Below are 20,322 nucleotides of genomic sequence, written 5' to 3'. Positions count from 1 at the left end.
GACTCATTCTCCACCTCCAGATGCCTTTCCCTTCTTTCAAACGGTTCAGGGCTTATCTTCATCGATGCTCACCTACATTGAAACGGCGTGGCGCTCCAAGAAAAACTCCAATTTTTGGCAATGCCACTCGTGCTGTGGATTCTCTCGGCACAATAGGAGCCTTGCCTCTCTCTCACGACGAAGTCATTCAAGAAATCGTCGTCGGTGCTATTAGGCACCATCGCGGCAACGCTGACATCGCCACTTCCGACGTCCAGGATGTCATCATCGCCGCCACTCCCAAACCTCGGGCGGCCTTTGTTGAACATCTTCAGTCAGAACTACAGCACCGAACGCTTGAATCTGTTACGCGCAAAAGCCGTTTCCGGCATCGTGTAGAATGCGATGGACATAATTATATATTTTCTCACGTCCTCGGCAGAGGCGCCCACGGAGTCGTCAGATTAGCTTATGATGGATCAAAGGACCGTCCAGTGGCTATCAAAATTGTCAACAGGACACAATTATTTATCGACGGCGTTCCCGTGGCCAAAGACGAGAAAGAGGACGGCTATATCTCCGACCTATGTAAGGAACGTGATGCACTAAGACTTGCGGGTGCCACAGGATCACCTTTCCTTCCTACCTTGTTGTCTTTCTTTCAAGACCTCCAATACTTCTACCTTGTCATGGTGCGCTAGCCGAAATTCCATACAGTCCCTCAGGTCAGGATCATACTGATTCTGCCCTGACAGCCGCGATATTATAATTCCCTCTCGGATCGCCTGGGAGAGCTAACAAAATCCAATCGGGTCATGGTCATGGCAGAGTTGAGACACCACGCAGCCGAAATTGTATGTTATCATTTTCTCTTCCTTGAAAGTTTCACTTGAGCCCAGAATGATCTAGGTTCTGGCTGTCGAAGCTCTGCACCACTTTGGCTGTTTCCACTGTGACATAAAACCAGAGAATCTCATGTTCACAGAGGAAGGGCACCTGGTCCTCGTCGACTTCAGTCTATCTGAAGTAGGCTCTGGTATTCTTGAGGCGGGCGGACGAGGCACGCCTGGATACATTCCCCCAGAAGCCCTTGATGGAAGATCGCACTACTCTGGGTACGCTGCTGACATCTATGCTATGGGAGTGGTTTTTCTTCAAATGTATCTCTGTCCGCGCAAGAGTTATGTATGTATCCATTTTTAATTGCAGCCCGTCCTTGATTCTGATCCTTATGATGCAGGACATTTTCAATGATAAGGGCGACATAACCGTGTCTGTTTGGGGAACTTTACATCGCAATGAAGAAGCTGCCGGATGCCTGATACAAGAGGTGGAATGACTTTCTTCGCTACCAGTGTCCCGGCCGCTAATCCCGTCGTAGCTCATGGAAAGCAATCCGGATAGGCGTTTACCGATGGGCGTTATCAAGGGGCATTCTTTCTTTCACCCTTGCTTGTGACTATCCCATAGTCTATCGCCCTAACTTCATGCGCTAACGTTGCTCCGGTAGAGATTGGCACAAAGTACAAAGGATGGAATACGGATGTGAGTGATCGTCTGCGAAGAATAGAGCCTTTATTCTCATGGTCATCACCAGCTCCCCATGTTCCAACAAGCACACCGCTAGAGGCGCATTACACTTGCAATTTCCAGTCCACGATCAGAGGTCATTCCCAAGTTAACGGGACAATGCGTGGGTGGCCAGGTTCATGGTCTGTCTATATTACTAAAACATGGTCATATGGTTTCGTAGCTATTGAACCTATGGACCGCAGCATCCCAGTAGATGCCGGCCACAAGGAAGGTGCTCGGGAGCTTAGACCCACGGAGCCTTCCACATATAATTCGAAGGCACATCAGCATCAAACATGTCGTATGTATCTGCTTCCTCTGGGATGAAATCTTATTACTAACAGTCCTTTGAACTTTGAAGGTATGACGGATTCAGATTCCACTAAGATATGATAATGAACATAATATTTTCCTCGAACGCCGTGGTTCATCTGGCTCAGACCTTCCCCCATGCTACTGAATGTAGCTGGAACTACGGCATGCATATGTACAATATTCTGAATCACAACAAGAATAGTAATTCTTGTTCAGTCTCGACATCAGCAGCGAGGCCGGCTTAAGGTCGGCTTTCAGTTACTTTCGACGGAGTTGATCATCTATCGATGTTCTTCAAGGACAAGTACCACACCTTGTAAAGTCTGCATGCGTTATTTCTCCCTACATCGACATCAGCAGTGACTCGCTGTTATAAGAATATTGATTCGGAACGAGTCTCAGAAACACAACCTTGGAGGTCCTCGGAGTTAGTCCGAGTATTAGGTGGATGCAGCTCCGACGTTACAAATTATCGGATCCATGACAGCCCATAGGCCAACGCTCCGTTGTCTACGGTACCATAGGTAGAAAGGACATTGTGCCTAAAATAGCTGTGAGTACTGTATCATGAATCCCGTATCGATTGTTTGAATACCGGCCTGCCAGTGCGTTGTAGGCCATTAGGGCCTCCGGGACAGCTTGGCCAGTCACGCTCTGGGTCTTCATGATGTAAACAGCGCCCAAGCTTGTTATCTCAATTTGGTTCCATTCGAACGCCTCGAAAAGAGTGAGGCCCCAATCATTGTGTAGTGTCACGGCTATGCTCAACTTCTTCAAGCTCTTGGCGATGTTATGTCGGAGGAGCTCCAAGGATATAGATATAGACGAAAAATCACTTTCCTTATGGAACTATCAGTAATATTACAGAGAAAGAGCAAAGGTATAAATTCACCAACACCGCCGTCACCGTTACAGTTGAGTCATTCCTCAATACTTTTGAACACCAGATATCAGGGATCATATGCGATGGACGATAAAGTTGCACAGTTAGAGTCCTGCCAGGAAGATGAGAATACTCTCGTCATATGTGATAGCTATGAATACCGAGATTTATATTGACTCGAAGCCACTAGCTGCGCCGCCAGGACTGGGACCAGGACTTTCAAAATGATACTTTTATGCTGGCACAGTGACTCTTAAAATATTAAAGCTTGAGCGAGGGCAGCACGGAAACTCTTGCCAAGTGGACACGGGCATCTTCGTCAACTGACTTGCGATATTGCGAGTCGGACCGGGTCAATGAATTGTGTATGAATGGATATATAGTCGTCGAGTAGTCAGGCTTTTTTCGTTTCAAGGGTACCAGACAAGGCCCTGTCGCAGGCTTCGTCGTGGACGAAATCGTGGATCCGACAAGAAGCAGTAACATCAGTCAGAACCCGATCAGATACACATACCGATGTCGGCATAGCGCCTCAATGCAGCTACCATAACGGCAGTTGGTAGTCTTCACCGGGGGCGTTGATTGCAACATCCATCCCAACAGTCTATATCGAATTGGAGTTTCCATCAGATATTTATTGACCAGCGCTCGTGTAGATTTATTCCCAGACATTGCCGTTGAGGCCGCACATTCAAAAGCGTCACGTACACAGATAGCGTGTTGTTGACGTCGCTGCTTTCGATCTCCATTGGGATGTCACCTAAGAACCGTGGCAGGGCGCGCCCATCAAAGTATCAAGATCATAAGCGCCACTATGCCTCAAGTAGGCGTCGTTGTAAAAGGCCCTTCAATGAGGGGGCATCGCATTTTGATAGCAGAAGAGGCTGCGGCTACAATGCGACATGTACGAGGCCCAGCCTCACACGGCCCAGAGGCATGTCGCATTTATTATGTAGTTGCTTTCCACTGATGAGGCGGGCGACAGCACTGAGTGAAAAACGGTGGTATCGCAATGTGTCATGAAGGCAGTCCTTTTGGTTGCATATGCAACGAAGAATTGTGGAAGGCGTAATACCCAGATAACCCATATTGAAGTGGTAGGATACTCGGACGTAGTATATGCAACCGCGGCCCGCTTCCAATGGGAAAATGTCAGGTCGACATATTGTCCACCTATCAGTACGTTGACATCTTCGTGCCTCAATGAATGTGATGATGACAAGGGAATCAGCTCACTCGAGGTACCGATTCCCAAGTACCTAGATTGACGAAGGGGTCGAATATAATTTCCAGTGGTAGACAGCAGATCCAAGTTCGCTGTACGATTAACTTGGATACGTCAATTCTGCCTCAAGGGTGACTACGACCACGAAGACTTTGGGGCTTTCTCCTGTTATGAATCAAGAAAATCAGTCATACTCAAATGAGAGAAACCGGGCTTTCCACCGCTAGAATTCAGTTCTCTCAACAAATTTTAGTTGAGATATCAATTCCAATAAAGTCCTGCACAAAATATGTTACTGAATTATAACGGAAGGGCACAAAAGTTACACGTTGGTCTTGAGTTCCCGGCGTCCGTTCAACTTGAACGGCGCTGATTGATCTAGCCGCTTTGCCGACACTGATTTCGGCGTCCGGCATGTACTCGGCTACCGATCCGAGCATCCTTCGATCAATGATCTCAAAAGTATTTCAGCTTTTTCATTGTTCCTAGTAGAGAAGATATTATTGCATAGGGTCCCGCCTCCTGACATGTGTGGATCTTCCGCACTGCTATAGCCTTGGATGAAGCGCGTACTAATCCTTGCCTGCACTAAATCGTTCACTGGCATTCTAGCTTATCTGAGTCTGTCACAGGCAGCGTCGAGAGGCGCGTACTACATCAATTTCGTCTCGTTACGGGCTTGCGACACTGGACATCCGGAAAACCGCAGCAAGGCAGTTCCTAACCTTTACGTTTTTCCTCCGGTGCTATGAGCACCGACACCGACAAGCCGCCCTGCCTGAAACATGATTCGGATTCTCCTGGCAATGCCCACATCCCCTTTCTGTTTGCAGTCGTAGAATCTAGCGATCACCCTGCTTACTTACAAAGACTTCGGGCTGGGTTGATTACCGTTCTGACCATCCTCGCCCAGAACGTTTCTGTGGCTGCCGGCTCACGCGGTATTAATTGAGTACTTCGAACGACGTGGTCACTCAATGATGATTTTTGGGGGTCTATGATACATCAACATCATTGTTATTCCGTCCAAAATGAGGTATGTGCTTAGATATTCAATCAGGCATCAGCATCATTCGTTTTCGCGCAGTAATAGACGATTCAAGGCTGGCTAAAACTCCCGACTCACAGGGTAGACCGCAAAGGATCAATTTACCAATGGTTTCAATTCCACAGTTTGTGAGTACAAGGATCTTGGTGATGCCTCAAAATATTTTTCGATGTGTCCAGACAAAAGCCTGTCGTTTATATAACGTTGGTGCTTGGAAGGACATATTTGCACTATCATTTTTCTCCTCTACGTCTTTCCACAATACTGATAACTACAATGAGCTCAACGACTCAGAGCCACGCTCTCCAGAGAGGACGCGCCTGTTTTCATTGCCGTCGCAGAAAAATGGTCAGCGAATACTGTGTTATTTGGGCGCTCGCTCATTGCCTTTATCGTCTAGCGATGCGACGGAGTACGTCCTGTATGTGGTCCCTGTACTCGAGCGCGTCGACCCGATGACTGCCAGTATACGGACAATCAAGGACGCTCTCGAATGGAAATATTGGAAGAAAACATTAGTCGCGTCCAGGCGCGTATTCAAGAACTAGAGCACCCCACAAGCTCCGAAGCCTCGATTACCTTACACTCGCCTTACACACAAGCTGCAATGAATACTACAGGGCCGTCTCGCGTCTCTAGTAAGCACTGCCATAATGTGAAAGGCAGTTCACTAAGTAGTTCACAGCTCCGTCACCTTTTGGTCCTCGGGGTCCACAGCCAAATGCTCCTCGACAGAACTGGTGGATGTTACCCGAACCTCCCTCTGAATTGAAAGTGACTTTGTATGTTTGAAGTGTAGGATATTTCCAGTGTGATCTGATTCTTCTTGCTCAGGGTTGACAAATTTCTATTTTTTGCGTCCGAGTTCGGGTTTTTCCTTCATCCGGCACGTTTCCGAGCTTCTGCTCTTCTGTCGTCACCTATAGGACATCGTTCCCGTCCTTTACCCGCGTTACTGACGACTGTTTATCTTTGGGGGACTAAACTCTCAGGCTCGTCGACATCGACAGAGATCGAGAGAACACTCTTGGCTCGTGCATTATCACAGGTCTCCGGTTCCCTCGCGGGTAACCATCCGCACAAAATAATACACACAATACAGACGGAATATCTGTTGGCGTATTATTTTTTCTCCTCAGGCAGGTTCCTGGAGGGGAAGTACCACGTTACAACGAGTGTTTCACTGGCCGTGAGCTCAAAGATTGATAAAATACGCTCCGATCAAATCGATCCCCGAGAGAATTTAGTGTTACCAGCAGCGCAGGATCCTATAGAGGAAGGGGAGCGAGTTGATGCATGCTGGAGCATGATAATTCTTGATAAGTGCTGGGCGGTAGCCCTGGCGTCTCCAACGAACAATATTTGTCCCTCTGATGATCCTAAGATGCAAGTTGACACACCTTGGCCTCTCGAGATCGAAGATTACGAGAACGTGAGTCGGCTCTTCCCTGCTTTGCAGATTCATTGATTTCGTTGTCTTCAGGGTGGCTATCCGGCAGGGATGAGGGGCAGGCGCACGCTGGACAATTATCTCAGGGGTGCATTGAGCTCCAGAGGTAATGAGATGTCGATGAAGAGCCTTTACGTTAAAGCTTCCTTGCTGTGGGAGCGCTCCAACGATTTGGTTGGGACCTGGAAATCGCGTTCGTTCGCCACTCCTATAACGCCTTATCTAACTGCTCTCTGTAGACATGAGCTCTCAAGAATCGGCCGCTTTCTATGGAACGTTCAATACCTTGGATACTCTACTCGAGAGTTTGCGTGTCAAACTTCCACCCCCGAATCAGATGGCTAATCGCACTCCGCCCAAAATGCGCACCCTGTTTATCATCCATAGCTTAACCTACGCTGCTATCATTCAACTACACGCAGTCTTCGCGCAGAATATGGCGGAATCCAAGACGAAGGTTCTCCTCTCAGCTCAAGCCATTTTTCGCATGGTTAATGCCATCCGTCTTGGCAATGCCACGCAAACTATCAATCCAATAATGGGAGTACGTTTGATTCGCCTCTCTGCTACAGTGAACTCTACTGAACGTTTTGTAGACGGTTTGGGTCTCTGCGGGCCAGGTAATCCTGGAAGAACTAGCAGCCTTGAAAGCCTACCGTTTGTCAAGATCGGAAAATGCACCGCCGACTGAAGAGGAAACGGGTATCCTCAGTGTTTTCGAGAACGGCTTGAGGGATATGATGCCCTTAGGCCGAAGTTGCTGTCTCTTGAGTATGATAATTTCTCCATGTGCCCATCTCTGTCTGATCTCGTTGATCAGGATATCAGTTGAGCCAAATTCAACAGGCTTATGCAGCGCTCTGATTAAGGCTTGATTATTTATTAATTTATCTAAGCTATTCATTTATTTAAGTGCTGTCCGCATTTTTTAATACAATATATATATACACGTGGCCAGATTTCGATTCTAATTTATACAGCAAGACAGTATTTAGCGGCTCTGGCCCAATGGAAATGAAGATGCCAGCCAAAGATAAAGGGAGCCATATTGCTGGAAAAACCCATCGACGTTTAGCGAGATGGGATGAAGAGAAAAAACTCGGGATTGGGCGATCGCCATCCTAATGGAAAGCGCCGTATTCTCATACGTGATGTCAAACAAGTATATGGCGCCGAGTTCGACATTGATTTTGAGGCATCGAAAAAGCGGGGGTCAAAGACCCCGATTGGGATAGTATGGTGACGCCCGAGCAGGTTGAGTGGGCGACGGATATCTGGGAAGATACTATGTACGATGACCTATATTGTTGATGGAGATATGGTTAATCCGGTGACTAATGAAATGATTGGAACTTCTTGAAAATTAATGAATTCTAATACAGCTAGGGGTGCAGGCTCAATTTTCAGGGTGTACATCCCCATGGCCTTACCATTATGGACCGGCCCTATTAATATCGGCCTAATACAGAGCCTGGAGTTACGGCGCTGGAAAGATGGAAGAATGCTTCCCCACTATTTCGAGGTAAGGGCTCATTCTAGACCCACCGTGACTAGGATACCACCTGACTATGCCACAAGTCTATGTATCCCACGCAAGAGCCAGCAATGATATTACGCAAACCGTGTCGGCTTCTCTAAGATTCGATAGGTCCTTGAGCAGCGTGGGCAGCGAGAACAGGTAAGCACCCTTGCTCAATTTTTCATAGGAGCGATACGATGCTCATAGTCTTTCATCAGGAGATAAACATGAGTGAGGAACAAAAGAGGTGCGAGTATTGAAACATTCAAATGGGCGTTTGTAACCCCAGGAATTGCAGTAGAGGCGCGGGCCGTCAAACGGCTGGTCAATGGAGATGCGACGTCTGCAATCGCACCATGAATGTCCAGAACAGGGAGAGCCATCTCTCTGGTAAAGCCCATCGAGACCTTACAGCTGCTGGAGGAAGTCAGCATGCGGGGACATCGACGGAAAGAGCGTCTCGTTGGAAATGCGACATCTGCGACAAGATGATGAATAGTAGGGAAAAAGAAAGCCACCTCTCCGGGAAGAGTCATCGTAAGCGCGTAGCTGCTCAGCAGAATCGCCACTCCAAACCGCCTCCCCCACAATGGAAGTGCGATGTTTGTGGCTGCGTGACGGATGTTAAAGACAAGGACGCCCATCTCTCTGGTCAACCCCACCAAGACTTGGCTGCTCGTCAAAGTCAGCAGAGCAGGGTGCCTCCGCCAGGAGGGATCAGCTGGATGTGTAATGTTTGCAAGGAGATGGTGTATGTTAGGAAGGAAACCCATCGGCACAGCACGCGCCATCGAGAACTATTAAAGTCCATGCAGCGCCCCGCTGGGCCTAGAGGCGAATCGTCCTCTTCCACAGTTGGTGTCGCACAATGGATGTGCGACTTCTGTGACCAAACGATGCTCGCGAATAGGAAGGACAACCATTTGTTTAGTCAAGGACACAGACAAAAAGTGCTGGCTGAGTATATTAAGCCAGATTGGCGATGGGAGCCTCGATGGAGGTGTGATATTTGCGACCAGACGGTGAGGGCCGAGCAGAGAGAGAGCCATCTCTTCAGTAGAAACCATCGAGATCTCGAGTTGGATGTCCTTCGGCACAGCGCCGGGAAAGCGATGGTAGGAGAGGTGCTTTGGATGTGCAATGTCTGTGGTCAGACGATACATAAGAAGAGGAAGGAAATACATCTCGCTAGCGACCGACACCGAACTCTAAGTATGTTTCGGAGCGTTCCTACGCTATCTGCGTTTGAATCGGACGCACATCGTAAGGTGGCACTTTCGAACCTCAAGTATTGAATGATTCTGGGGCCACCTGGCGAACGTACTAACTATTTTTTCAGCCCTCGTGCTGTCCTGCCATTTTCATTTTTCGTATGCCTTCGTCTATATGATTCATGTCTTTACTAAATACCTGCCTGGTCTATTCAGTACGCAGTCCTATGTCAAGAAGTATTTACTTCGTGTATTTTTTCTCCTGTCAGATGCTCTTGAGTTTTGACTTTTCATTGTTTTTAATCAGCACAGTGTGTACGTACCGAATTCTCTTTAAATTTTTCAGAAGGTCAAATAGGTAGTTGCATTTCGTTCAGTTGTAGCCATTATGACTACCTACCATTTTCGAGCAGTGGTATCCGGGACAAGCCTCAGGTAATGGACGTTAACGATAAGGGGCTGCAGTACAAATAAGGCAAAAGAGGTTGCGTACTTCCCGCAGCAATGGGAAGGGGATGACGCAACCCGGCTTGTGCCACCAACCGTCACCTAGCAGCCTTGAAAGCCTACCGTTTGTCAAGATTGGCAAATGCACTGCCGACTGAAGAGAAAATGGGTATCCTCAATATTTTCGAGAGCGGCTTGAGGGATATGATTCCCTTAGGCCGAAGTTGCAGTCTCTTGAGTATGATAACTTTTTCCATGTGCCCATCTGCATTTTTTCATATGTATACGTGGCCAGATTCTCGATTCTAATATTCCTGTCATTATGGGAGTGTCGAAGTGGTGCACCACAGCTACGCTGCAGTACGGACAGCACCCCCTGCTGCACTACCAAGTCTAATCATTATTGACCATGACACCGATCGGTCGCGGTATCGGACCTGCCAAATTCTTGTGCGTCGTTCGAGACGGAGTAGACTTTTCGGCCTAACTTTCCGTCTCCGGGCTACCGGCTATTCATAGCCGACTCGGATATTCCCCACGCTTTCCGATTCCACAATGGATTCTGCTTGCCAATGGACAGAAAAGCCGACACAGACTAGTAATGAGCAATTTTCTAAGTGTCTCATCCCGCGAATGTTCAGTCTGCTTTGGGGATGTGCTGATGTGCAATCCCCAAGTGCGCTAGTGCACATTGCTCAAGATTCACAGCACTCTACGATTTGCAGCGAACTCCCTTTAGCCTGGAATTCATTCAAGTCGAATTATCAAAGTGCGTAGACGTCAACCATAATGCGGCGCATAATATTTCATTGATCTTTGTAAAGCTGCAATCATCCATGTGCACTCAATGCTTTTTTTAAGTCTCAACTGTACAGAAAGTTTTTATCCTGCTAGAAGTGATAGTTAGTATATGCGCGAGTACATTGCAGCCTGGCTTCCTCCTCAGACGTTCCCAGCTCTACAAGTTTTCTAGATCCTTATCGTTCTCCCGGATGACGAGAAATCACAGACTCGGCCTTCGGTCATTCACACAGCCACAGCGGGAAGAGTGAAGCTCACTGACAAAATTTGCCTTCGAGGGGAAATTCGCTAATACTCCGTACTCGCATATTATGCCTTGTATCCTGAGTACGTGTTCACTTAGGCAGTGCATGGCACCCTCCTACACGGGTATAAATGAGAAGGCACCCTAGGTATGCATTGCTGCCTAACACTCGATGTCTTCTCCTTCCTCCATTCGCAACTCCTCTCTTCACTGGGGCCATGCATGTATTCATTGCCGTCGACGAAAAGTGGTTGGCCTTCATATCATTCACCAGTGTCGTACCTAGTTTTTAAGTAACTTCTTTGCAGCGATGCGATGGTGCTCGCCCAATTTGTGGACAATGCAGGCGAGGAAACCGATCCGAAGACTGTCAGTATAAAAACAGCCAGGGTCGTACCAGGATGGAGATCCTCGAGGAAAACATAAGTCGAGTTGAGGCTCGAATCCGTGAGCTTGAAACCCCCCAGGAGCTGGTCCTGCCTGTCGTTTTGAGTAACCCTTACTCAACTGCTGGTTCCTCTTCGAATCCCAGTATGCTTATTGTTTCCTTCATCCTGAAGTTGGGCTAATATACAGGTGTACCTCCAAGTACTGCACTTCCTTCGTTAGGTTATGGCTGGTGGACACTACCAGACCCTCCTCTGGAAGTCAAAACACTCTTGTTCGTTCATTTACCCCCTTTATACTTATAAAAAGTCTGAATACAATATTCACGATCTATAGGATCGATAAAGTTCTTGATAGCGCTTCAGAATACGGATTCTTTCTTAACATTTCGCGCTTCCGATCAGCAGCCCTTGACCCTTCAGCATACTACTCCAGGCCATTACCAGCACTCATGAGGACTGTCTACCTACTAGGAATTTTTCTATCGCATACGCCGTCTTTGACCGTCCATGAGAAGACGTTCCTTCAACGAGCGCTGGCCGACGTATCCGGTGCACTATCAAATAATTATCACCCTCAGAAATTCGTGCAAACCATGCAGGCAGAGGTTCTACTGGCGTGTTACTTCGTAGCATCCGGACGTTTCTTAGAAGGGAAGTACCATATCACAACAGCTGTTTCCCTAGGCCTCAGTACTGGGCTGAACAAAATACGATCCGACCGGAATACCTCGACGGGTCTGGCGACGTCGGTTCTCCCCCCGCCGCACGATGCCATCGAGGAAGGGGAACGCGTGGACGCTTGCTGGACGGTTCTGATCCTGGATAAATGTTGGGCAGTCGCTTTAGCATCTGCTCCCAACTATGCGTCCCCTTCTGATATCGTCGGAGAGGCCCATCAACTCGACACCCCGTGGCCTCTTGAAGTTCAAGATTATGAACATGTGTGTTTGACTTACCTCCAGTGATATGCCTCTTTTCTGATGCGTAATATCTTTAGGGAGGGTTTCCTTCTGGTATGGTGTGCAGTTGTACCATTCAGAAATACCTCACAGGTGCGCCTACGTCAGGCGGTAATGAAATGTCGACAAAGGCACTTTATGCGAAAGCATCCCTCCTATGGGAGCGCGCAACCGACTTGGTAAGTAATTGGAAACCTGGTATGTGGGCGGCTCCCTATTCTAAACGATAATCCTAACATCAATGTAGACATGGCCCAACAAGAGTCGATTGACTTTTATGCGTCTTTTGGGACCCTGGACGGCCTACTCGAGAATCTGCGAAATGCCCTTCCATCGCCAAACGCCGCGACCAACCCGAAGTCTGTCAAACGGAGGACTCTCTTTGTCGCCGATAATTTGACCTACGCCGCTATCATGCAGTTGTATGGTCTTTTCGCGAAGGTTGATACCCAGTCCAAGGATAAGGTTCTCATGGCCGCTCAAGCTGTATTTCGAATGACCGGTACCGTACCGCGTGGTTCGCCCATCAATCCGATTATTGGGGTAAGTCCGACATTCCGTCGTAGATTTTCTATCGATCAGGCCACTTATTCTGTTGTGTCAGACGGTCTGGGTATCTGCGAGTCAAGTCCTACTTGAGGAACTGGTTGCGTTGAGGGCATCGCGCTCTTCCCATGGTCCTGCGAATGACAGGGAAACGGAGCTTCTCGGTGTCTTTAATGCTGGATTTCAGGATATGATCCTCTTGGCAGAGGGCTGCATTCTCCTAAGTAAGTCGAAGTTGGGATGGGATGTATTCCACGCTAACCTTGAAATGACCGTGATATAGAGTATCAGGTGAAGCAAATACAGGAAGCGTTCGCTGCGTTGTGATTGCTGGATTCTGATAGATGGAAGTGCTTACATGATTCTATTAATGGACGACACGCTGTCGGGAATGCATCAGTATTAGATATATTCTTTATCTTACATTTTCGTAATCATCAACATATGTTAGATCCCTAGCGATACAAAAAGTGTAGTTGTACCGTATATCCAAATAGTTGGACAAGACAACAAAAAAGAACCAAGGACAACGGTCTAGTCAAGAATAGAAACTACCAATCTTCACAATCGACAGCAAGAACCAGCTGTCTGTGTTTTTCATCGCTCCCGGTGACGGGAATTTTCGAGCCACTGCGCTGAATAGCAAATTGTGACCCGAATCCGAATCCGAATCCACTGCCACTGCCATACCTCGACAGATGGCCTGGTCGACGGTCACGCGACGAGCTCCGCGAAGTAACGCCACGCGTTTCCAAATCCATAATTACCTCAATACTGGGCCTCTCTCTTTTCAATCGTTCCATCCCATCGAAAGACTCGAGTCCATTGACGTGGATCATCCTGAGCAAGGGGCATACGCAGCTTCCCGCACATCCCCCAACAAGAAAGTTGACCAACACTTCGAAATCCTCGTCGTTACTGGAAACGGAAAGCTCTTCCAATGCCCTCGCCCGTCCCAAGCACCATTCCCACGTCTGAGCACCTGGATCATCACGGTGAAGCGAAAGCCCCGTGATGTACATACGCTTGACACACCAATCCAACACCCCTCTGGACATGAGTTTGCGGCTGACAGTCTGTAGTGACTGCGTTAACTCGGCAGACGCCCCATGTCGCTTTCCGTCCAAATCGTTGATATGAAGTTCCTCCAATACCGGAGCAACGAGGACCTCAATGAGCGAGGGGACCTCGTTTGTCCTCAACGAGAGGCTCTTCAAGTAAGGGAGGTACAGCTCATCAAACAGGGGCTGGTGAGTTTCCGCATGTACCACGCGTGACGCAATCTCTAGGTTCACGAGAAAAGGCGCGGCATGTACGATCTGCAAAAGCTGCTGAACGGATATTGGAGGGGCTCGGAGTGGGCGGGCAATAGTCAGGGTCTGGAGATTATGAAAATCCGGAGTGAAAAGCGAGGGTAGTTTGTGATTGGTCAATTGTAGAGATTTCAGATGCGGGATGTGAGTGAAGGAATGGAATACGGACGTAGCGGCCGAAGTTGCAGGAAGACCCGGAGTATCGGACGCCACGCGAAGCCTTAATGTTTTTAGCGGTAGCTGGGTTGGGGAAGGAGAGAATGGAAGGGGGAAGTACAACGCGTCTAAGAAAGAATGCGCTGCCTTCTCTGTTTCTGAACGGACGTTCAGAGAAGAAATGCGGGTGGTGTGACGCTGGAGAAATGCAATGAGGAATGGGTGAGTCTCGGGTATTTTGGTCGTCTGCCCTTCGATGTCGACATACAGGTCGAGGCAGCAGACGCCAGAGAGGGAGAACCAGAGGGCTGCCTTGCGAATAGCCTCACGTTCCTTTTCTCGACATACAGAAAGTCGCAGACTGCGCCAAGCACGGGGGGTATTCAACGCTACGACACGAAATCGTTGGCACACCGTAGACAGAATGGTGGGTGCATCAGCAGAATAGTATGAGCAGCGAACGAAAACCTCTCCTAATAATTCGTGGGGTATAGTTGTAATACCGAGGGAAGCCATTGAAAAATACAGCCAGTGTTCTGCGTGCGAGTCAGTACAAATAGCACGATAATGTAGTTCCAGGACGTACAGAGAGAGCAAGGTAGGAGCAAGGTGGGCATAAGGTTGGAAGAAAGTGATGCCCTTTTAAAATTACATGCAACGGAAAATTCGAAATGTGAAACACACGGTACGGCTCCAAGCCGTGTTCCGCCCAGCCCCCTTGATCCTTTATAGGCACAAAACCTAGATTCATCGCTGACAGCTCAGTCAATCGATCGCAGAGTCAAATGGAAAGGCCGGCCACCTGTAGGATGCATGTAAAACATTGCCGTTACGTTGGCGTAAGTATTCGGCCCACTTTCAAAGATTTTCAACCACGTTGCAATCAAATTTCCACGCTTTTGGAAATTGCGAAAATCGGCCATTTGCAACTCGTAAAAGCTGTGTCAAGCTTTGCCAGACCGCCACGGCAAAAAATACAGTACATTGCAAGTACATTCAAGATGTTTGCGATACTGGTACGGGTAGGGGCGAATACCACCAATGCAAGGATTTTATTTCATTCAAATCAAGCAAAAAAGGGTAATATTACATCAGAGTTTTACCAGATTGCACAGTTTGGGCAGTCATGTAGCCACCCGCCAGTCCTCTAAGAATAATACGTGGTCACCATGAAACCACACGCCGAAACGAAGCTCCCCGGATGCAATGTAATATCTGTTCTGAGTGGCGTTAACGTCGGCGGAAGTAACGAGGGCAGCCTTACTTAGTCGCGTTTGGCGGCAATACGGATTACAAGACCCGCATTTTCCAAGAATTTCCTGCGACAGTCGGGCAAGCATACAGTGCGGCAACGATGTTCACATTTCTCACGATGTTCGCCACTGCAGTCACACATATAATTGCGGGGTTTCCAATGTTTTTCATAAGAAATTGCAGTACATGGTGCATGGAAAGCGTAGCAAAAAAAATTAATCAAAGAGACCGAAGCCCTGTAGCGATGATCAGAAACTCATAATCGTTACGGATTGTGAAAGAGAACGAACCATATCATCGTCGGACTCTTCCTTCTCTTCCTCCTTCTCCTCCTCCTTGGGTGCTTCGGCGGCGGCACCACCGGCAGCAGCAGCAACGGGAGCACCACCAGCAGCAGGTGCTCCTCCACCAGATCCAACGTTTGATAGAAGGTCTTTCACGTTCTTGCCCTCAAGGGCTTTTGCCAACAGAGTTGCCCAAATTGGCTCGAGCTCGACATTGGCAGCATTTGTCAAAGCAACAATTTTGTCAGACTGTTCCGTGACTTTTCCTGAGCTTCAAACAGAGCCAGAGAGTGTTGAGACGCACGGTGATTTCTATGCCATCGTCGGCAAGGATGAGGGCGGCGTATGTAGCGGCGAGTTCAGCAGAGGCCTATATAGAGAATCAAGTCAGCGCGTCATCCAAAGTTGTACACCTCCATCCAACGAATCGGGCTATTCGAATAGCATAATTTCGCATAGCAGAGATAATAGATGCATCATGGAGTCGAATGAGCTCACCATTTATGCGAGATAGGACCGGGAGTTGTCTGTAGGGAACGAGAGGGACGGTGAGCGTACTGGAAAATTGCGTCTTGATGCGTGGGAACTGCGGGATAGTGGTGTGACGTCACATATTTCCTGTTTTGGCAATGGCCCCCATCACGCCTCGCCCGATCTCGAGCCGTACCACTGAAGGCGCCCAGAAATTCGCATCCGGAAGCGAAGGGCAGCTGTCTCGTAATTTTGTACCAGATATCTGCAATCTAGACATAGCACATATATTAGACAGCTGGCAGGTTCTTTGGGCGACCAGATTCGTCGAGAGTCCTAGGTCAAACTAGACTAGATTTGTCTCCAGCGAGAATGGTAAGAGGCCTCCTATACGAATTATCAGTAATAATTTATTTACTCCTTGGAATGGTAAGGTTCCAGAAATAGCTATTTCTCAGAACCTCCACGCCACTCCGTCAGTGAGTGCTGCGGTAGTAAACCCTTAGTTTCTTCGGGTCCTTGGGCGTTACCTAGATGAGTACAATGGCGCGCCTCATGTGGAACATCACCATCTTTCTATGATCCCGTTAATTGTGTAATCCCTAGGCCCTTTATTTACACCGACCGAATGTTGAACCGATCTAAACACTTTAACAGCTGGTCGCTCCAGTCGGCTTCAACTTCAAACCTATCGGAATGAGCAAAAAAAATAGCAGCTCGTTTTCCATCAGCTCAATTCTTAGATCTAAAGGGGATGAGCCACACCGCTGAACATGAAGCAAAAAAATCTAACACGAGGCGGGGTCTAACATCACAGCGACCTTAACGTCATCGTATTAGTCCCTGAAACAATCCGCTTACAGTTGATATTGTTGATATTCACTGCTCTGTGGATAGATAGCATCACGCCATTATATGGTGCCGTCATTGCCACTCACTAAGTTTGCCCCACCCCCACCCACTTCCAACACTGCTCCGTTCTCAGTGGATATCGGGTTGCAATGTGAATGCCCACCTACAAACGGGTATATTGCAGCTTCGGTATTGCACCCACTCGTTCAGTCCCACTATTTTTACACACTAACGCAATTGCACGACGCTGACGATATCGACTTCACTTTCCCGGACGAACTTATCATTGTCTCCCCTCCTTCTGCAGCTGGCGCATCAGATACGAATTCAGTTTCTGATATCGATCAACTTCTTCCGCCACTGAGGCCAGTATGCGCTCAAAGTCGGCGGTATGATTTTGCAAAGCAGGGAGGATGAACGTAACATTGCACTTCTTGCATCCGATCGCCTCCTTGAGTTAACAAGACAAACAGCATGTTCTGTTGGCGCCTCGTGGTATCCTTACCTATCGATTTTCAGTGCATGAGAGGTCGATCTCCATGGTTGAAACGTCCCAAGGTAAGCGACTTTGACATTCTCTTGATATGTACTGAGAAATTTTTAACAGATGTACGCTGATGATACGGCCCGTCGCCGAAGCGGATCGACTGGGAATTTCGTACTCTGCTCCAAAGGGCGACAAGACGTACTTCTTGCGCGACCGAACGATCGATTTCCCTGCAAGAAACTCGATGTTCTATCTCTACTGATGGCGAATCTCATAACGTGACCGGAGTTATAGAGGCATAGAATGATACGGTGGTTTTGACCACCGAAGTCCGTCAGCTGGAAATTCGTTACGGCGCAGTCTCGAAGGTACTTGATCTGTTTATTCGACAATCTGATGTCCAGAGCTTTGGGATTCGCTTTGAGGTGCTCGATCTTCCTTCCTTCAACCATTGGAAAACGTACGGCACCTTGTGCATGACATACGGGATGCCGACTGGAGAAAGCAAAAAAATCAGAGAACAATTCTAAGAGAGCCAGAATGCAATCAACAGTCAGACTTTCAACACAATCTCGCCCGAAATGACTTCCAAGGCCTTTGAGACCTTGATCTCCACGACGCTTCTCTCCCAATCTGGACGAATAAATGGTCTACCCTTCTCCCCCGTCTCTCCTCCCTCAACCTCTGCTCATCCTCGTCCATCCGAAATCATCAGGAGGCGAGAACGTCCCAAGGAGCCAGAGCCATACCAAACTCTCTTGCCATCAGTATGATTTCCCTCTTATGACTGCTTTATGATATTCCACCGGCTTTGATACACCACAAACGCGTCTTGAGCCCGTGGCACAAGGCATACTGGCTTCCTTGCGCCACGATCCACACAGAAACGTCGGGTATACCGAGATACATCAGTTTACAGAGAGAGACAAGGCGGTGAAGGTCGTCCATGACTTCGCGGACCGGGAACTGAGAAGTTTTCAAAAATTGCTTCTCACTTTGTGTTCCATTCTTGACAGGCTAGATGATGCTATCAAGTTCTGGAGAGCGTTGCAAACGAGAAAAGGTCAGACCAGTGTCGGGGTAGAGGAGAGGCATTTGATCAGGAAAGATTACAACCACAGATCCGTTGATCTTGCGTTGATCCGCGTCAAAACTGGTCAAGTATGTAACTTTGGGCGGTTTAGACCTTTTGATTGAATCAGATGTCGAGATTGAATTTAAACTCGTACTAGTGGCAATGCCATTTTTAGCATTGCGTTCATGTCTAGGATCAGAGTCATGCGAGGGAGAATGAATCGGACCGAGTGAACGTACCACAGAAGTGACGTGGGCTAGACTCACCACATTGATCTACTCGAGCAAATGGACCCGGTCTATCTTAGCAGTAGCGATCGGAATCGCAGGAGAACAAAGTTATGCGTTCTAAGAGTTAAAATGAATCGGATTGTCAACAAACAGTACAATATGGGTAGCGTTCCAATCATTTATGTGAATTGTCCTTTGCTAGGAAGGAACTAATGCTACTTACCATAGCATGGTTCACGAAACTTCACAGCCCAAAAGCGATCTCCGGAATCCAGATGCCGGGCTCCAAGCTGTAGATGGACACTAAACTTGCGTTGAGTACGTCTCCAATGCTGTAGAGGTCGCTTTGAGTATTCTGCTTCTCTTCCAAGTAGTGGTATACATGGGTGGACATCAAATATGCTAACCCATGTATAGTGACCGAACAATGGTAACAGCGCAGTTGGACCTTTTCTCGCCGATCTTCCTGTTCATTTCTATGAGTCCGAGTCTCCAAAGAGTAACAGGAAGACAAACATATCGAAGTTCCATCATCTTGTGCTGCAGGCTATCAACGTCAACAGCTTTATCACCGTCGACGATTACATCATCTCCATGCAGAATTCTCAAGATGCTGACACCCGGAACGCGGTTATTTGGTCTGGTTGGGACAAACTCGATTCTCTCTAATATGAGAGGGCCGTATTCTAGAACCGCTGACTTGTAGTTCACGTAGGCTTCGTCTCCAGGGTTGTTTGGCTGAAGAACCCACTACAAAGCAGGGAGATCAGAGAAAATTGTGTCGGGGGATAGCGCCGATGTACCAACCCAGGGTTCCTCGCTCCGCCAAATCGAAGTTGGCATGCAAGGTCGACACTACATGGCGATAAGAAAGAGGAGAGGTCATGACAAACGTCGTGACTTACGGAAAAATATCCTACACGGCGTTGGGTCAACAAGGGCGTAAAAACTGCAGGGGCCTTTCCCTTGACGCGGGCGGGATCCAGAGGAGTTGTGGAACGGCTACGGCTACGAACGTCCGGCGATTGTTCTCCGCTGGTGGGACGATCAGTCGGCGGAGGAGATGCGCTGGACTCGAGGATTGGCGAGGCAGAGGCAGAGGCATCCTGGTGTAAATGTCATGCCACTGGCAGGACATAACAAAAAAATGCTATACCTTGTTTTCCGAGGCCCTTCCTGAGGGTGGCTCGATCGATGTGGAACGCGACAATGCATTTTCCTGTAACTGATGTCAGCACAAAAATCCGGAGGGATGGAGAGCTGGTTTACTGTTACAGTTGAAGCTTGGCTAAGAGAACTTGTAGGTCGTGCTGGTTCTACTCCTTGAATGGAGGGGCTTATGGGCCGTGAGAGAAGGAAGGAGACCTGCGGTGCAGAGGTCAGACACGATAGCATGAAGAAAAAGATATTATACCGAATGTCGACGGTCCTGGAAGGAAGAGATAGGATTCATTCTCAGCGGGAGCAAGATTGGCGTGCGGTGGATGGGAAAGAACTGAGAGCTCTTAGAGGTCAATTTAAAAATTAAGATAGAACTGCCACTGGATTCGACCCTGGGATCTGAGGTAAAAGGAGAACAAGGACATTTTAATCGAATTTGACGCTATATGCC

At 48.1% G+C, this 20,322-nt stretch overlaps 10 protein-coding genes across 10 annotated transcripts; 5 read left to right on the top strand and 5 right to left on the bottom strand.

The window, feature by feature from the left end:
• Positions 1-602: 602 nt before the first annotated feature.
• BT62DRAFT_50177 (kinase-like protein) lies at positions 603-2,094 on the top strand. Its single transcript, XM_043181176.1, has 9 exons — positions 603-671; positions 735-833; positions 889-1,164; positions 1,220-1,309; positions 1,361-1,434; positions 1,490-1,524; positions 1,577-1,672; positions 1,733-1,852; positions 1,913-2,094. Exons 1-9 carry the CDS (start codon positions 669-671, stop codon positions 1,942-1,944), a joined length of 825 nt encoding a protein of 274 aa, XP_043046681.1. The 5' UTR covers positions 603-668; the 3' UTR covers positions 1,945-2,094.
• A 241-nt stretch (positions 2,095-2,335) lies between these two features.
• BT62DRAFT_999213 (uncharacterized protein) lies at positions 2,336-3,421 on the bottom strand (the record flags this gene model as incomplete). Its single annotated transcript, XM_043190782.1, has 4 exons — positions 2,336-2,408; positions 2,462-2,706; positions 2,759-2,861; positions 3,264-3,421. The coding sequence occupies 4 exons, from the start codon at positions 3,419-3,421 to the stop codon at positions 2,336-2,338; spliced, it is 579 nt and encodes a 192-aa protein (XP_043046680.1).
• Positions 3,422-5,096: 1,675 nt separating this feature from the next.
• Positions 5,097-7,446, top strand: BT62DRAFT_50144 (uncharacterized protein). Its single transcript, XM_043181175.1, has 9 exons — positions 5,097-5,150; positions 5,304-5,370; positions 5,423-5,660; positions 5,708-5,804; positions 5,857-6,454; positions 6,506-6,665; positions 6,712-7,016; positions 7,069-7,243; positions 7,293-7,446. The coding sequence occupies exons 2-9, from the start codon at positions 5,368-5,370 to the stop codon at positions 7,334-7,336; spliced, it is 1,620 nt and encodes a 539-aa protein (XP_043046679.1). The 5' UTR covers positions 5,097-5,150; positions 5,304-5,367; the 3' UTR covers positions 7,337-7,446.
• A 576-nt stretch (positions 7,447-8,022) lies between these two features.
• On the top strand, positions 8,023-9,682 carry BT62DRAFT_50041 (uncharacterized protein). The gene is made up of 3 exons (XM_043181170.1): positions 8,023-8,150; positions 8,210-8,238; positions 8,290-9,682. The coding sequence occupies exons 2-3, from the start codon at positions 8,219-8,221 to the stop codon at positions 9,284-9,286; spliced, it is 1,017 nt and encodes a 338-aa protein (XP_043046678.1). The 5' UTR covers positions 8,023-8,150; positions 8,210-8,218; the 3' UTR covers positions 9,287-9,682.
• A 1,001-nt stretch (positions 9,683-10,683) lies between these two features.
• On the top strand, positions 10,684-13,027 carry BT62DRAFT_50058 (uncharacterized protein). Its single transcript, XM_043181172.1, has 10 exons — positions 10,684-10,777; positions 10,834-10,944; positions 11,003-11,225; positions 11,271-11,355; positions 11,418-12,024; positions 12,081-12,096; positions 12,151-12,240; positions 12,290-12,585; positions 12,647-12,812; positions 12,872-13,027. Exons 2-10 carry the CDS (start codon positions 10,867-10,869, stop codon positions 12,913-12,915), a joined length of 1,605 nt encoding a protein of 534 aa, XP_043046677.1. The 5' UTR covers positions 10,684-10,777; positions 10,834-10,866; the 3' UTR covers positions 12,916-13,027.
• On the bottom strand, positions 12,986-14,886 carry BT62DRAFT_940565 (uncharacterized protein). The gene is made up of 2 exons (XM_043187759.1): positions 14,644-14,886; positions 12,986-14,593 (listed from the first exon to the last, which is right to left on the bottom strand). The coding sequence occupies exon 2, from the start codon at positions 14,571-14,573 to the stop codon at positions 13,140-13,142; it is 1,434 nt and encodes a 477-aa protein (XP_043046676.1). The 5' UTR covers positions 14,574-14,593; positions 14,644-14,886; the 3' UTR covers positions 12,986-13,139.
• A 263-nt stretch (positions 14,887-15,149) lies between these two features.
• Positions 15,150-16,138, bottom strand: BT62DRAFT_925710 (ribosomal protein 60S). The gene is made up of 4 exons (XM_043184882.1): positions 16,094-16,138; positions 15,900-15,965; positions 15,602-15,844; positions 15,150-15,547 (listed from the first exon to the last, which is right to left on the bottom strand). Exons 1-4 carry the CDS (start codon positions 16,094-16,096, stop codon positions 15,527-15,529), a joined length of 333 nt encoding a protein of 110 aa, XP_043046675.1. The 5' UTR covers positions 16,097-16,138; the 3' UTR covers positions 15,150-15,526.
• A 1,332-nt stretch (positions 16,139-17,470) lies between these two features.
• BT62DRAFT_49958 (uncharacterized protein) lies at positions 17,471-18,027 on the bottom strand. The gene has a single exon (XM_043181169.1). It carries the CDS (start codon positions 17,855-17,857, stop codon positions 17,519-17,521), a length of 339 nt encoding a protein of 112 aa, XP_043046674.1. The 5' UTR covers positions 17,858-18,027; the 3' UTR covers positions 17,471-17,518.
• BT62DRAFT_999208 (uncharacterized protein) lies at positions 17,987-18,602 on the top strand (the record flags this gene model as incomplete). The annotated part of the gene is made up of 2 exons (XM_043190781.1): positions 17,987-18,172; positions 18,243-18,602. 2 exons carry the CDS (start codon positions 17,987-17,989, stop codon positions 18,600-18,602), a joined length of 546 nt encoding a protein of 181 aa, XP_043046673.1.
• Positions 18,603-18,954: 352 nt separating this feature from the next.
• BT62DRAFT_999207 (uncharacterized protein) lies at positions 18,955-20,163 on the bottom strand (the record flags this gene model as incomplete). The annotated part of the gene is made up of 7 exons (XM_043190780.1): positions 18,955-19,176; positions 19,227-19,460; positions 19,518-19,565; positions 19,616-19,816; positions 19,867-19,929; positions 19,980-20,075; positions 20,125-20,163. The coding sequence occupies 7 exons, from the start codon at positions 20,161-20,163 to the stop codon at positions 18,955-18,957; spliced, it is 903 nt and encodes a 300-aa protein (XP_043046672.1).
• Between the last annotated feature and the right edge of the window lie 159 nt (positions 20,164-20,322).

This window comes from Guyanagaster necrorhizus, assembly GCF_019112545.1.
Source record: "Guyanagaster necrorhizus MCA 3950 unplaced genomic scaffold BT62scaffold_1, whole genome shotgun sequence".
Classification (NCBI taxonomy): domain Eukaryota; kingdom Fungi; phylum Basidiomycota; class Agaricomycetes; order Agaricales; family Physalacriaceae; genus Guyanagaster; species Guyanagaster necrorhizus.
This window is presented reverse-complemented; position numbering and strand designations above follow the sequence as displayed.